This window comes from Triturus cristatus, chromosome 2_2 (assembly GCF_964204655.1).
Source record: "Triturus cristatus chromosome 2_2, aTriCri1.1, whole genome shotgun sequence".
NCBI lineage: Eukaryota > Metazoa > Chordata > Amphibia > Caudata > Salamandridae > Triturus > Triturus cristatus.
In genome coordinates this window covers 1,228,712,789-1,228,727,460 of record NC_140582.1, presented here as the reverse complement: position 1 = coordinate 1,228,727,460, position 14,672 = coordinate 1,228,712,789, and the positions used below count along the sequence as shown (strand labels likewise).

At 51.9% G+C, this 14,672-nt stretch overlaps 1 protein-coding gene across 1 annotated transcript in view; it reads right to left on the bottom strand.

Moving 5' to 3' along the window:
• LOC146863455 (dedicator of cytokinesis protein 2-like) overlaps window positions 1-14,672 on the bottom strand; it is a 2,657,619-nt gene that overhangs the window by 36,279 nt on the left and 2,606,668 nt on the right. The window contains exon 50 of the mRNA XM_085642885.1: window positions 12,791-12,956. Coding sequence (XP_085499011.1) covers window positions 12,791-12,956 — 166 coding nt within the window. The remainder of the gene's footprint in view (window positions 1-12,790; window positions 12,957-14,672) is intronic.

The window sequence follows — 14,672 nt, the reverse complement described above, 5'->3', positions numbered from 1 at the left end:
ATCCTATGTTTAAAGAACTAAGTTATCCAAAAGAGAGGTCTCTTAGAGTAGAATCTTATTCTATACTGACTATACTGACTGTTAGTGCGTGTACAAGCGTCTAAGTGTCTACACTAGATGCGAGGGCAGGAATCTTCCATAGTAACAGGGCTATGAATTACTTGCATGAAGACAGAGAAGTCGGGCCTTTGCTTGGTAGCTGGAAGAATGTTTACTTAAGCTACTAGACAGGAATGCATTGGGCAGGGAGCGGAGCAGATAATTTTCGAAGGTGAAATACAGTTCTTGGCAGGCAGCAAGCTGATGTCAGGCTTCGTGAGCCGCGCAGAGAATGAGACAAAGTTCATGGTCACAGATGCAGGCTCAGACTGGAGCTTTCAGAGGCAGAAGGCAAGAAGAGTTTGATGACAGAATCAGGGCCTACTTGCCTGGACTGTAAAATGGCATAAGTGAACCATATAAAGCCGGTGGCCTTTCGTACTTAGGAATGGAATATCCGGCCTATTCATGGCGGATCTGACAGAGGACATGTTAACGGTGGACGCACATATATTTGCGTCTTCATAACTGGAACTGGAGGGAACATACATGTACTTGTAACATGCACATAGAACCGTTGGGGTCCAAGATAGGGGACATAACTGACCAGAAAAATCCATATTTCCACATTGGTATTCACAGAAGGCACTTACTCATTTTGGTATTCACAGAAGGCACTTACTCATTTCGGTATTCACAGAAGTTAGGAGTCCTAACTTTAGGACTCCTAAATGCCTTCTGTGAATACCGAAAGTATTAAAATTAGGATTTTTCGAGGAGGAGCCTAGCGCGCATCCAAGATGGTCGCGTGAGCACAGGGCTCCCCGGACCCTCTCTGCTCCTCGGAATTTATCCTGAGAATATCCTGACGTGGCTTATGGAATCTGGGAGATAAAGACCAGCTGAGCGTATATCTCTTTTCAAAACTCAAATCGGACCTGGGAATCCTGAGTTGTCGTCGTCGGAACTTTTGGGACCCACCCGACGGAGGTGACCGGGGTGAAGGTGACCCGAGGGACCGGGCTGCAATTGAACAACAGCGGCTTCAGCGCGGTGCCAGCTGCCGATCCACCACTTTCGGTTTCGGTTTTGCACTTCAGGAGACCGGCAGGGAGGTGCGCTCGGGGTGGAGAGGTGCTTCCTGGGCCTCTGCATGAGGTTTTCTTTCATCTGCCACTAGAGCGCCTATCGCCTCGGACCCCCTATACCGACATTTTGTGGTCTTCTTGCTGGTGCCTTACACCTCTTGATTGGAGGTCCCCTCGGGTGACCGTGTTCACATGGGGGGCAAAGGGGGTCCCGAGGGCCGCAAGACCAAGGCTTCCCTCCGCGGGGGGGCAGTCCAGAGCAATAACATGGACCGCTACACCCAGGGCAGGGGGCCCTCTGGCGCTGCTGGCCTCCCCTCGGATACTGCGGAAGGAGGCGCGACCGCCACTACGGAACTATCCTTGCAGGACATTATGGGCGCCATTGATGGCATCAGGGAAACCATCGCGACGCAATATGAGGCCCTGGCCCGTAAGATTGACACTGTCGCGATCGATGTCACCCTGATCCGGGCCGACCTCTCCAAAACTAACGAGAAGGTCCAGGCTCTCGACGCACGGACCTCCACCCTCGGTGCGGATGTGTCGGATCTGCGGGCCGCGCTTGGAGACATCAGGGTGGTTAACGACCATATGGCCCGGCGGCTTGAGGACTTCGAGGGACGGGCCCGACGCAACAACATCCGCGTCATAGGTGTACCGGAGTCCTCTGACGGCCGCCCGGTTGACCTCGTGGTCGAGGAACTTATCCTGAAACAGTTGTCCTCGGCTGGCCTAAGTAAGTTCTTTGCCGTGGAGCGGGCCCATCGAGTTCCGGGCGGTCGGCCACGGCCGGGGGCCCCCCCGAGGCCTATCGTGGCCAAACTGTTCTATTACAGGGACCGCGACGCTATTCTGCAGGCCTCACGGACCCACGGCCCGGTTCGTCATGAGAACTCGACCATCAATTTTTACCCGGACTTCACGCAACTGGTCCAGAAACAACGGATGGGATTCCAAGGGGTGAAGCGTCGTCTCCGTGAGCTGGGCCTAAAGTATTCGATGCTCTACCCTGCAAAACTCCGAGTGGAACATGGGGATCGGACAGCCTTTTTTGACTCTCCTGTGGCTGCAAGTGACTGGCTGGACTCTCTGCCGGACGGAGGTGGCCGTCCCGGACCCTCTGCGGGCACCGCAGGTGATGGGTCCCCTTTAGAATGACTTTTGGTCCTTGATTTTGCCTTTTTGCACTGTACAGTCGGGTCTTATTTCATTTGCATATTGTGTTTTACCAGGACCAGTGAGGGGGGCGGGCGGGGACGGGTCCCTTACCTCCTCTGGGTTCTTTTCGTAGAATGGGGTTAGTGGGGCGACAGGCACACTGCAAGTTGGGGGGGTTTTTTGGCCCGCAGGGGTGCAGGGTGGGGGGAGTTGGTCCTGGGGTGGGGTTGGGGGGGAGGAGGGTTTGTTTTGCTGTGTGTTTTTTTTTGTTTACAGGGCGAGGTACTGATTTTTGTCCACATTTGGGAACTGTGCTGCAGGCGGGGGGACCCTTGATCTATTGGGGGGGATGGGGGGGGACGGGTTGAGGCTTATGTCATGGAACGTCAATGGGTTGGGGGACCGTATCAAGCGGGGTGTAGTACTGCAATATTTGCGTCGTTTGACTCCTGATGTGGTGTTTCTCCAGGAGACGCATCTGGTTGGCAATGTTTGTCATGCAATGAACAGGGGGGGATACCGCCTCGTGGCCCATTCTGGTTTCACAACTGGTTCCAGGGGGGTGGGCATTCTGCTGCGAACCTCACTTCCGGTGGAGATCACTAAGATAGTCTCGGATGACAGAGGGCGCTATGTGTGTTTGATTGGGAGGTGGGAGGGGCAGCCCCTTGCCCTGGTTTCAGTTTACGTCCCCCCGGGCCTCCAGAACTCCACCTTCACTGACTTGGGTCGAATGCTGCTTGACCTTCCGGACAGCCTCCTGCTCATGGGCGGGGACTTTAATTCTGTGGTTTCGGGTGAACTGGATCGTCACCCACCAAGGACCCTCCCCGCTGCCCAGGCATGGCTGGGTGGGATGCTGGAGACCTTCGGCCTGGTGGATAGTTGGAGATTAATGCATCCGACCCAATGTCAATTCACCTTTCACTCGGGGGCGCATGGGAGTCTCTCTAGGTTAGACTACTTCCTTATGCCCGCGGCGCAGACTGGTCGGATTCGAGAGGTCAGGCACCTGGCGCGGGGTATCTCCGACCATTCTCCGCTGTGGCTTGTTTTTGACACCGGGCCGCGGTCTGCAGGGCGGATCGCTCCCATTAACCCATGGTACCTGCGAGACCCTACGACTCGTGACAGCCTGGTTAAGGCTATGGACCAATACTTCCTGGATAACGAGGGGTCGGTGTCTTCTGCAATGTCCCTGTGGGAAGCCTTTAAAACCGTGATCCGCGGACACGCCCTTTCCCAGATAGTGGTGGCTAAGAGGGTCAAGAGTGAGGCAGTGGTGAGGCTGGAGACTGACATCTTGGGGCTGGAGTCGGCCTTGGAGGCGAATGTTACTCCGGACGGGCTCCATGCCCTCAGCCTGAAACAGTTTGAATATAGGTCCCTGGTCACTGACGCGGCCAAAACTATGTATAGGGAGCAGCAGGGTCGACTGTACGATGCCGGGGACAAGGCGGGAAAGTTGATCGCGTGGCTGGACAGGAAGGAGAGAGTGAATCGTGTGGTCCCGGAGTTGCGTGCTGCGGATGGTGTGTGTGTGACGGAGCCTGACGAGATTGTGGAATGTTTTGCCGACCACCTCCGGGCTGTGTACTCCCCAGTGACTGACAGGGATGAGGACGACTCTCGCCTTCTACTGAGGGATATCGCCTTGCCCTGCCTGTCCGTTGAGGACCGTGAGCGGCTGGACGCCCCCTTGTCGGTGGATGAAATAGCGACCGCGATCCGCTCCCTTCGCTCGGGCAAGGCTATGGGTCCCAACGGTCTGCCCATTGAGCTATATAAATTGCGCCCTGACAAGCTTGCGCCCTTCCTCAGTCGCATGTTCCGTGAGTCTCTGGCGGCGGGTTCCCTCCCGGTCGATCAGCATTTGGCCACGATAGTCGTTATCCCCAAGGAGGACAAGCCGCGAGATCGCTGTACTTCTTACCGGCCTATTTCACTGCTAAATGCGGAGCCTAAGATCCTGGCGAAAGTCCTTGCCAATCGTCTGTTGAGCGTCGTGTGCGATCTGATTCATCCGGACCAATGCGGATTCATCCCGCATCGTAACACCGCTCTTAACTTGCGGCGTCTTCATGGCGCCCTTGCCAGGGCGGAGCTCCTCTCCGAACCGGCCGTGCTGGTTTCTTTGGATGCCACGATGGCTTTTGACACCATCGAGTGGCCATTCCTCTGGGCTGTCTTGGCTAAATTTGGCTTTGGGGAAGGTTTTATTGGCTGGGTGAAGCTTCTGTACACGGGACCCATGGCTCAGGTGGTGGTGAACGGGCGGGTCTCTCGGCCCTTTGCCCTCGGCAGGGGCACGAGGCAGGGATGCCCGTTGTCCCCTTTGCTCTTCGCTCTCGCCCTGGAGCCACTCGCGGCTTGGCTCCGCTGGGAGCCCTCGCTTCGAGGGATCCGGTGGGCCCCGGGCTTTGAAGATCGGGTTTCGCTGTATGCGGACGATATTCTCCTATATCTCACCTCACCGCGGCAGTCGCTCAACGTCCTCTTTGACGTTCTGACTTCCTTTGGGAGTAATTCGGGTCTCACGATCAATTGGTCTAAATCCTGCGTCTATCCGATCTCCGGTGGTCCTCCACTCCTACCGCCTCGGCTTCCGATCCAGGTATCACTGAGCGGCTTTAAGTACCTGGGGATATACGTTTCGCTGGACCCGGTGGTTCGCTATGAGCTGAATCTCCTGCGTCCGCTTCGGCGATTGCGAGAGGATACGGCCCGGTGGTGCAGGCTGCCCCTGTCCCCGCTGGGTCGGGCCGCGCTGTTCAAAATGATGTCCCTTCCCAGGTTCCTCTATGCACTCCAGAATTCCTTCGACGTCATCCCAGTGGCCTACTTTCGGGAGGTAGAGAGCCTGCAGAGGAGACTGGTGTGGGACGGGCGGGCGCGTATTGCTCTTGCTAAGCTTACTCTCCCCTGGTATGACGGGGGCATCGCGCTTCCCGACATTCGCAGGTATTATTGGGCCGCGCAGCTTTCGGCCATCAACCATGCCACGTATGCGCCTGGCCTGAACCCGGCGTATGAGATGGACAAGTTCCTGCTTCCCGGCGGGGACTATAACAGGGCGCTGTACTCCCGCTCGGCTGGCCGGACCCTTACGGGTCCTACTAAGATCGCTGTGCGGACCTGGAGGGCCGCCACTGCGGCCACGGGCTGGGGTGAGCGACTGACATGTGCTACTCCTTTGTTTGCCTCCGATCGCCTGGGGAGCCTCTGGACTACGAAGGGGTTTGACCAGTGGGACACGATTGGTATCAGCAAAGTGGGAGACCTGTGGCATAAGGGCGCGGTTAAGACTTTCGCGGCTCTTCAGGCCGAATATGAGCTTACGGACAGGGAGTTCTTCCGCTATGCCCAGGTTCGACACGCCCTGCTCTCGGTCTTTGGAGAGGGGACCACGATCCCGGTTTCCTCGCCCCTCGAGGACCGCATACTTGACGGACATGTCCCGGACAGCACTATTTCTTTAATTTATAAGAAACTGATTAATCATCGGGCTGACCTCTTGGTGCGCCTTCGGGAGGCTTGGACGGGGGATGGGGTGGAATTGGACGACGAGGACTGGCAGTCTGCACTGTCGTCCCCCAAAGAGGTCGCCATTCCAGCCCGTCTCCGGTTGGTACAGCTTAAGATTCTTCACCGGGTGTATGTGACGGGTCCTCGCTTGGTCTCGATGGGATATTCCGACGATGGGCTCTGTAAGCGGGGTTGTGGGCTCAGTGCCACCTTTCTCCATATCCTGTGGGAGTGCCGCGAGGTGGCGGACTACTGGCGCCGGGTACATACGGTTATGGGACAGGTCACTGGGGTTGTGCTGCTGCCGGAGGTGCGTCGCTGTGTCCTGAATGTGTGGGAGCCCAATGATTATAGCGCGGCTCAGACTCGGTGGGCGGCCCTGGGGAACATGATTGCCAAGAGAGATATAGCGCAGCTTTGGGGTGCCCAGCGGCCGCCCACCGTGTCAGTATGGAAGGAGAATATGGACTGGTGTATGTTCAGGGAGAAGACTGTGTATGTTGCCCGTGGTAAGCCGGGGGCATGGGGCAGAATCTGGGGGCAATGGAATGCTTATCGCGGGGGTATCTGTACGCCCCCCCTGGTGGACACCGATATCGCCATGTCCCCCTGACCCTTGACGGTTCCGGGCACCTTTTGGAATGACTACATATGGACGTTCAGTTCCCTTGGCCCCCCCCCCCCGTCCCCAGCCTCCCGGTACTCCTTCCTTTCGTGTGCTGCTTAATGGTCTGACATGGAGTTCCCCGGAGGAAGCCTGACCTGCGCCGTTTGTCTTTATGCCTCGCCTTTTGTTTTTCTTTTAGTTTTCTGTGTTTGTTTGATCTAAGTCTCCTGTGCCTCTAGAACTATCCGGACTCACTACGGGGCCGACCCCCGGGAACCGACTGCAGCTTTGATAAATGTATATTTCATTCTGTACTTAGCGGCCGGCCCTGGTGGTTGTAGGCCCGTGCTTGTAATCGAATTATTGTTCAATAAAAACTTTTAAAAACAAAAAAAAAAAAAAAAAAAAAAAAAAAAAATTAGGATTTTTCGCAGTTTAGTAGTAGTATAGTTAGGACTCCTAACTTTAGGACTCCTAAATGCCTTCTCTGAATACCGAAAGTCTTAAAATTAGGATTTTTCTCTATTTAGTAGTCCTAAATCTAAATTTAGGACTACTAAATTGAGAAAAATCCTAATTTTAAGACTTTCGGTATTCACAGAAGGCATTTAGGAGTCCTAAAGTTAGGAGTCCTAACTATACTACTACTAAACTGCGAAAAATCCTAATTTTAATACTTTCGGTATTCACAGAAGGCATTTAGGAGTCCTAAAGTTAGGACTCCTAACTTCTGTGAATACCGAAATGAGTAAGTGCCTTCTGTGAATACCAAAATGAGTAAGTGCCTTCTGTGAATACCAAAATGGTAGTAAGTTTAGGATTTTGTCTTAAGTTAGTTCTGTGAATCGGGCCCCCCGTCTTTAAATGCTCCAGCTACTCTGCAGCAATCTCTCCTACCTCACGGGCTGCGTGGGGGCTGGAGCTACTGACAGAGACTCTGGTGCCTTGCCTCGGGTCCCAAAGTGGCCCAATGTCCCCTACTGACACCACCTCCTCTCGCTGCTAGTCCCCTCGCTGAGCCCTGGCTTGTGATTCTGGGGCAGTATTCCTCATCATGGGGAGGGGAGGTAGTGGGCAGCAGCTCTGCTCTACTTCCTCCTCTCGGAAGGCTCTCTTCGCTGCACCGCTCGCCAATTCCCTCAATTAGGGCTCACCTCACGCCCGCCGGTTGACTGGGCACCCCTCCTCTTTGTGCCACAAGTCCTGCAGTCCGGTACCACTCTCTCGGAGATCGCCGCAGGCCGTCGGCCGAGTCACTACCACCGAAGTCTGTTCTCACCACATGGGGCCACGCCTTCACTGCGCAGTTCTTACTGCTGTTGGGTGCCGCCATACACTTACGGGCTCATCAGGTGCGAGGTAGGCTCCCGATCACCTCCTTCTCTCCACGGGCTTCTTCCCTGCCCTGCAGACAGTCAGGTGCTTCCTACGCCTGCTAGCAGGGGGGTGCCCTTGATACGGACTGCTCTCTCCCCCATCCACCACCAACAAGACGGCTGCACACACGGGCTCACCCACTCGTCGCCAATGTAATGCTGCGGGACCCTAGGCCCTCATGCATTAATAATGACCACACAGACACTGGTAGTTAGTGGGTAGAACTGGCCTAGGGCACGTGCACCGGTCCCCTTTTATTAACAGGGTCACATGTCCTGTGACACCTGTGTTGGATGGGTGGGGGGTGTCAACCAGCCCCCGGGGAGTGGCTGGCACAAACAACAACTAGAACAGTGACCAGCAGGTCACTACAAAGCATATTACAAATTGGACTGCACGTGACTGACGGCTAATCACTCAGCAGAGTGAACAGTTTGACAGGAGACACTCTCAAGGCACTACAAGGGAGCCTCTTTGGGGGTCAATGACTTCCTCTTACCTTCAGAGGGAGGCCTGTGTACACTGTTCACTCCCTCACTGGATTGGATGGAAGGACGTGGAGCAGAGGGCTCGTCTCTTCCTTGCCTCCTCACTAAACGCCACGTCTCCACCCTTCCCGTTCCATTCATTAAATCCACGTAGAATGCAAGGGTGGGCGGGGCTGGCAGCTCCTTTCCCAGGGCCCGATTCACAGAACTAACTTAAGACAAAATCCTAAACTTACTACCATTTTGGTATTCACAGAAGGCACTTACTCATCTTGGTATTCACAGAATGCACTTACTCATTTTGGTATTCACAGAAGGCACTTACTCATTTCGGTTTTCACAGAAGTTAGGACTAAAATGCCTACTAGGAATACTTTCCATTGGGCGTGGCCTACACAATGAAGGGCGTGGCTTAAAGCATGTAAAGTAACCCACAGTATCACCTGACCAGTACTCCGGCACTTTGGTGCATCTCTGTGGTTTCAACAAAGACACATCCTACAATAACGGACACGCCCCAAAGACACTCCTCTGTAGTCTCCATCTGAAATGCACCTACACCCCTTTTCTCCCAACATTTCTGAAATCCTCCATTCGCACGTCACACCTCATCTCCTTCCTTTTCATCACCCTCCTTTTACACTCTCTCCTTCATAACCTTCCTTGCTGTAGTGCTGCTGGACACGTTCTAGTGTTCGGGAGTGTGATGTAACCACACTTTAAACCCACCAATCACAGGCGTCACCGGTCAGGTGACGCTGATGATAAACGGGGCCGAGCGCACGTGCCCTGTGCCAGTTCCAGTATCATACTCACTGTGTCTGTGTCATCATGTCCTTAGCATGAGGGCCAAGAGCCCACAGCACCACACCTGCACCCCCTTCATCCGCCCCTCCGCACACACAATACACCCACTCACCCCAAGCACTGCCTCCTCTTTTACTTTTGCACTGTCTGTATTTCAACAGCTGTGTAGCTCCTTCACACACCATTGCTCTGTGTGATCAGCAGAGAGGCCAAGGACTGGATGAGCATGAGCCACTGATAGATGCACTGACGGGCATTGTGCGTGAGAAAGTTGCAGTGCCTTCAGCCTCAGCTCCAGACCTCGCCATTGTGGCCTTTTTCAGACACCGAGACACAGCCTGAATTCACACAGACACAGAGAGGCGACCCAATTCAAAGTAAGCACTATTCAAGATTTATATGTGGGATGAAAAATAAAAAACACATTGATGAAAAGACAAACACTCCTTTGATGATGAAGCAAAATGTGTGAAATGTAACCAGGAACTTCTTTGCTGAAATAGATTACCTTAGCGGTTTTTCCTGTCAGTTTTCATCTGGAAAGTTAAGGGCATCGTTATAACGCTCTATAGCACCCTGTCTATTTTTAATTACTGCCGGATCTGGGAACCGGAGGGACCCAGGCCACGTAAAGCCCTGCGCACACCCTTGATATAGAAATGTAAATGAATCTCTGGGGCAAAGCACCCCTGTTGGCAGCAAAGGGAACTTCTTGGGGTCTGATGGCTGTGTGGGTTAATTTAACCACTCATGAATGCGTGACTACATGGTCTGAAGTACACATCCCAGTGAATCTAGTCAGTCTTTCATCCTTCCAATGTTGATAAGTACAACAAACGTGTTATTTAGCAGCAAGATGGCCCAAACAGGTGAACATGCACTTTACGAATACACGTTATCTTAATGTTATTGGTATCTAAACATGTCATGCGCATATGCCATTACCAAACCTCATTTCTTCAGTAGTGCACTGTTCAATGGCTGGCACCTACCCCTCCTTTCCTTCAGTTTCATACCTGCCAACTAAGACAAAGATTTGACAGTGTGAGGAGGCGGGCCAGGCTTTGGAGGGGCGTGGCTTCGTGCCGCTCAAGCAGGTGAGAGGCACTTTTGCCTCCGCCCCGCCCCCAATCACCCTCCTCCCAAATCAGAGAAAAAACTTGCTGAGGCTAGTGCCGATGTCCTGGGGTCTTTGCACCCTTTAACAGACATCAGCAGTTCAAAGCCTCGGAAAATGAGCTGCAGAACCACTATTTCCATGGTTGTCAGCCAGGCCCGGCTCCAGGAATTTTTATTTGGGTGGGCCAAGGGTGCATTCGGGTGGGCCACTGCGGGCCCAATTTGTCACTTATGTCTAGCCAGGCCTACTTTTGGGCCATCCTTTATCTCTTCTTAGTCTTACAAAGCCCAGTAAAACGCACTCTTTTCCAAATCTTTCGAAATGTTATCACTCTCAAAGTGTTTTTTCCATGTAATGTCCCTTTGATGGGAAGAGCAGGTTTCTGAGGTGGGAGTATCCGGCAAGTGACACTACTCGGGCTCCCTCTGTGCGAGCCTTCAGGGAGAATCCCTTTTCATTACTACCTCCACCTGATCCCTGACTCTGCAACGCACTCCCTTACAGGCTCCCTCTGTGCGAGCCTTCAGGGAGAATCCCTCTTCATTACTACCTCCACCTGATCCCGGACTCTGCAGTGCACTCCCTTACAGGCTCCCTCTGTGCGAGGCTTCAGGGAGAATCCCTTTTCATTACTACCTCCACCTGATCCCTGACTCTGCAACGCACTCCCTTACTGTCTTGATTATCCACCTTTCATCCCTTTCCAGTGCATCTTCTCTCGCCGCTGACCTTGGTCCACAGCCCCATACCAGCCATCATCCGGTTCCACTTTCAATATTCCCAGTAAAATACATTAGTAAAATCACCTCCAAACTTGAAACATTGAACATGGCAGTAAATATAATTAGCATGCTCTTTAAAGTATGTTCCCCAGTTACCCTAATGACCCGACTGCTAATTAAATAAACAAGCATTTGCACCGCAATAGGTCTCGCATTTGCAAGAGTTTAAGCTATTGCATTGTAAATGACAATGCCTTTTATTTATGTTTTACAAACCAACACATAAATAAGAGGCAGTGTCACTTAAAATGCCAATAGCTCAAACTCTAGCAAATGCAAGACCTATTGCATTGCAAATGCTTGTTTTAAATTTCGCGCCTCTTCTGGCCATGACGCTCCCTTGTCCTGCGGGTTTTCATATTCTTCACTCGCAACCTTCGTTCCTTGAGAGAGCACTTCTGCACTGAGGACAAGTGTGAATGGCAATTTATTTATGTAGCACTTACTACTTCTGATGAGGCATCGTGATTTTGTTGTCTCGGCTCTGAATGTAGTGTCTATTGTGCCTTTTATTAAAGGGCTCTGGCGACAACTCCGACTACATGCGCACCATATAAAAGAAAATGAGCATTTCTCCAGTGTGAACCCTCTGGCTGTCCTTCAGACAGACCCTGTCTGCCACCCGTTCACAGCAAGCACTTAAAACGATGTGCAGGCTTCCAGCACATAGGCCATGCAATGAGCAACATGACTGCCCCTAACGTATGTCTTCCCCGCATGTCCACATCAGTGTTCCGGCCTGCCATTGGTTGTGAAGGAATTGTTGGGTGTAAAGTGATAGGTGCAGCATGCCAATGAAAAGCACTGAGGAGATAGACTTATGGACTGAAAGGGCCTGTGTAAAAAACACAAATCGATGTTTTTAATATGTGTTATCAATTGCATAATTTTGTAAAAAGTCAAGTTATTGGTTTTTATGTATATTTTTGTATGTTTATTTGTACCTGTAGGGGATAGTGGTGCAGTAATGTGTGTGTTTATTCTAAATTAAAATGCCCCTTTTGAAGGATGTTGGTTTGAATGTGGAGTGCTGTCTAGAAGGATTTAGGCGAGTGCCACGGTATTGTTTCACATTGTAACTCATTCTCAGGGGACGACCATACAGGACTAGGTCATCTGTGGGTACAGATCACCCCAAATTCACAGTGCCCATTTCAAACTCCGAGGGATTGAAGGCAAAGCTGGTCCAATAAGAATGTCAGTCTAAGCTGAATGTTGCACACAGCAGCAGGCGCATTGACACCATGGGCTATACTGCCTTGCTTTGTATCCTTTTGGGCCCACTGCCTTGCATGGTTTCATACAAGCCTCGACTTTGTTTTGATATGCAAATCTCCCCTTTTTGAACCCCATTTACGACATAAACTGCCTCTTCGTGTTGATTGTTCAGGAGGTAGGAAGAAGGGGGAACGTGCAGAGTCTCTGTGACAAAGGCAGTAACCCACTGAGCTATCCACATAAAATTCAGTTTATCTGCATTTGAAAACTAATAACAGACAAAATGACTGCTCACCAGCAGGATCATGAATCACCGGAGTTATCAGTACATTTTTTATTATAGTTGTGCATCGTCGGCAGATTTACTGTGCTGGCCAAAGTTCATGTTTGGGTGGTCCAGGCTCATGTTTGGGTGGGCCTGGCCCACCCTGCCCACCCTCTAGAAACGGGCCTGTTGTCAGCTTTGTTTCCATGCCACGTGTGGTGTCGCCTCCTCAACGGGAGACTGTGTGAAGGGAGCCGATATCGTGTGTCACACCGTGGTACCGTGTGAGTTGGCAGGTATGCAGTTTACATACCTTGAGGTCAGCGGAGTCGGAGGCGGACAAGCGCTGGTCCTGCTTGCGGCTACTAAAGAGGGCGCTGCTCCGGTTCTCCTTCTTGTCGCTCTTCTTCTCCTCGGCCTCGAGCATGCGCTCCTGGGAGCGCGACACAGACTTCTTGGGGAGCGGAGGGTCTGCGGCACTGAAACAAGGGCAGGTGTTAACAATCATTCCATCACCTACTATCATCACCTCCATCACCAGGGCAAAGAGGGGCCTGGGACCCAGATCTGTGAACACTGGTCAACCAGATGTAGGGTGTGTCCACCTCATTGTGGGGAGCCACCTTCCACATGACCTATACCATTGGGGAGGGGTATGGATTTACATTTTCATTCTATCCTAAAGATAGTGGAGTGTGTAGGTCTACTTCTGGCAATGATCTGCAAGGGTGCTAGACTTTACAACTTCATGAAGTGTACACTCACAAAACTTCACTTGTGGGTAACATTTTCATATAAAATAGTTTTCTTGCAGATTTTCCCAGGAATATCATCCAGTTGGATTGCGTTATTATCGCCCAAATCACATTATTTTCTGAAATACATCGTGAGTTTTTCACCCCTTGCTAAGTTTGTCATATAAACAAAGTTTTCACTAAAATGGCAAAAGTAAATCTGTAAATGTCACACAGCTCCATAGAGCCAAGCAGAGGTAAGTGGTGAGAATGTCCATGTGTCACCCCCTTCACAACACCTCTCTGGCTCCCTATCCTGCATCGTTTTCAAGGTCTGCTGTATCATCGACAGAGCGGAGGATTCACGCACTCCGCCATGTCACGCAAGCAAGACGAGGAGCCGTCATCGCTGTGTGTCAGTCACAGCAAGGAACACACCAGGCTCGACAGACACACAGGGGGAAGTCATGATGCCAAGACGGCTCTTGTTGACTCCTAGAATCTCAAACTCAGGGGCGATTTATCATTCAGTTGCATCAACCTTTAGCCACACGATGGAGAGAAAGAGTGATGACTAAGTGAGATTTATCAAGCCACGCAAGGCAACCTTGAGCCACACAATGGAGAGCAAGAGTGACGACTAAGTGCGATGTATCAAGCCACGCAAGGCAACCTTGAGCCACACGATGGAGAGCAAGAGTGATGACTAAGTGAGATTTATCAAGCCACGCAAGGCAACCTTGAGCCACACGATGGAGAGCAAGAGTAATCGATGGAGAGCAAGAGAGATGACTAAGTGCGATTTATCAAGCCACGCAAGGCAACCTTGAGCCACACGATGGAGAGCAAGAGTGATCGATGGAGAGCAAGAGTGATGACTAAGTGAGATTTATCAAGCCACGCAAGGCAACCATGAGCCACACGATGGAGAGCAAGAGTGACGACTAAGTGAGATCTATCAAGCCACGCAAGGCAACCTTGAGCCACACGATGGAGAGCAAGAGTGATCGATGGAGAGCAAGAGTGATGACTAAGTGCGATTTATCAAGCCACGCAAGGCAACCTTGAGCCACACGATGGACAGCAAGAGTGATGACTAAGTGCGATTCATCAAGCCACGCAAGGCAACCTTGAGCCACACGATGGAGAGCAAGAGTGATGACTAAGTGAGATTTATCAAGCCACGCAAGGCAACCTTGAGCCACACGATGGAGAGCAAGAGTGATGACAGTGAGATTTATCAAGCAACGCAAGGCAACCTTGAGCCACACGATGGAGAGCAAGAGTGATGACTAAGTGAGATTCATCAAGCCACGCAAGGCAACCTTGAGCCACATGATGGAGAGCAAGAGTGATCGATGGAGAGCAAGAGTGTATTGTATTGTATTGTATAAAGTTCTTCTAAAGCGCTTTCTGTCGCCCTACGGGCATCCTGGCGCTAAGAGACTATAGAAGAAAACC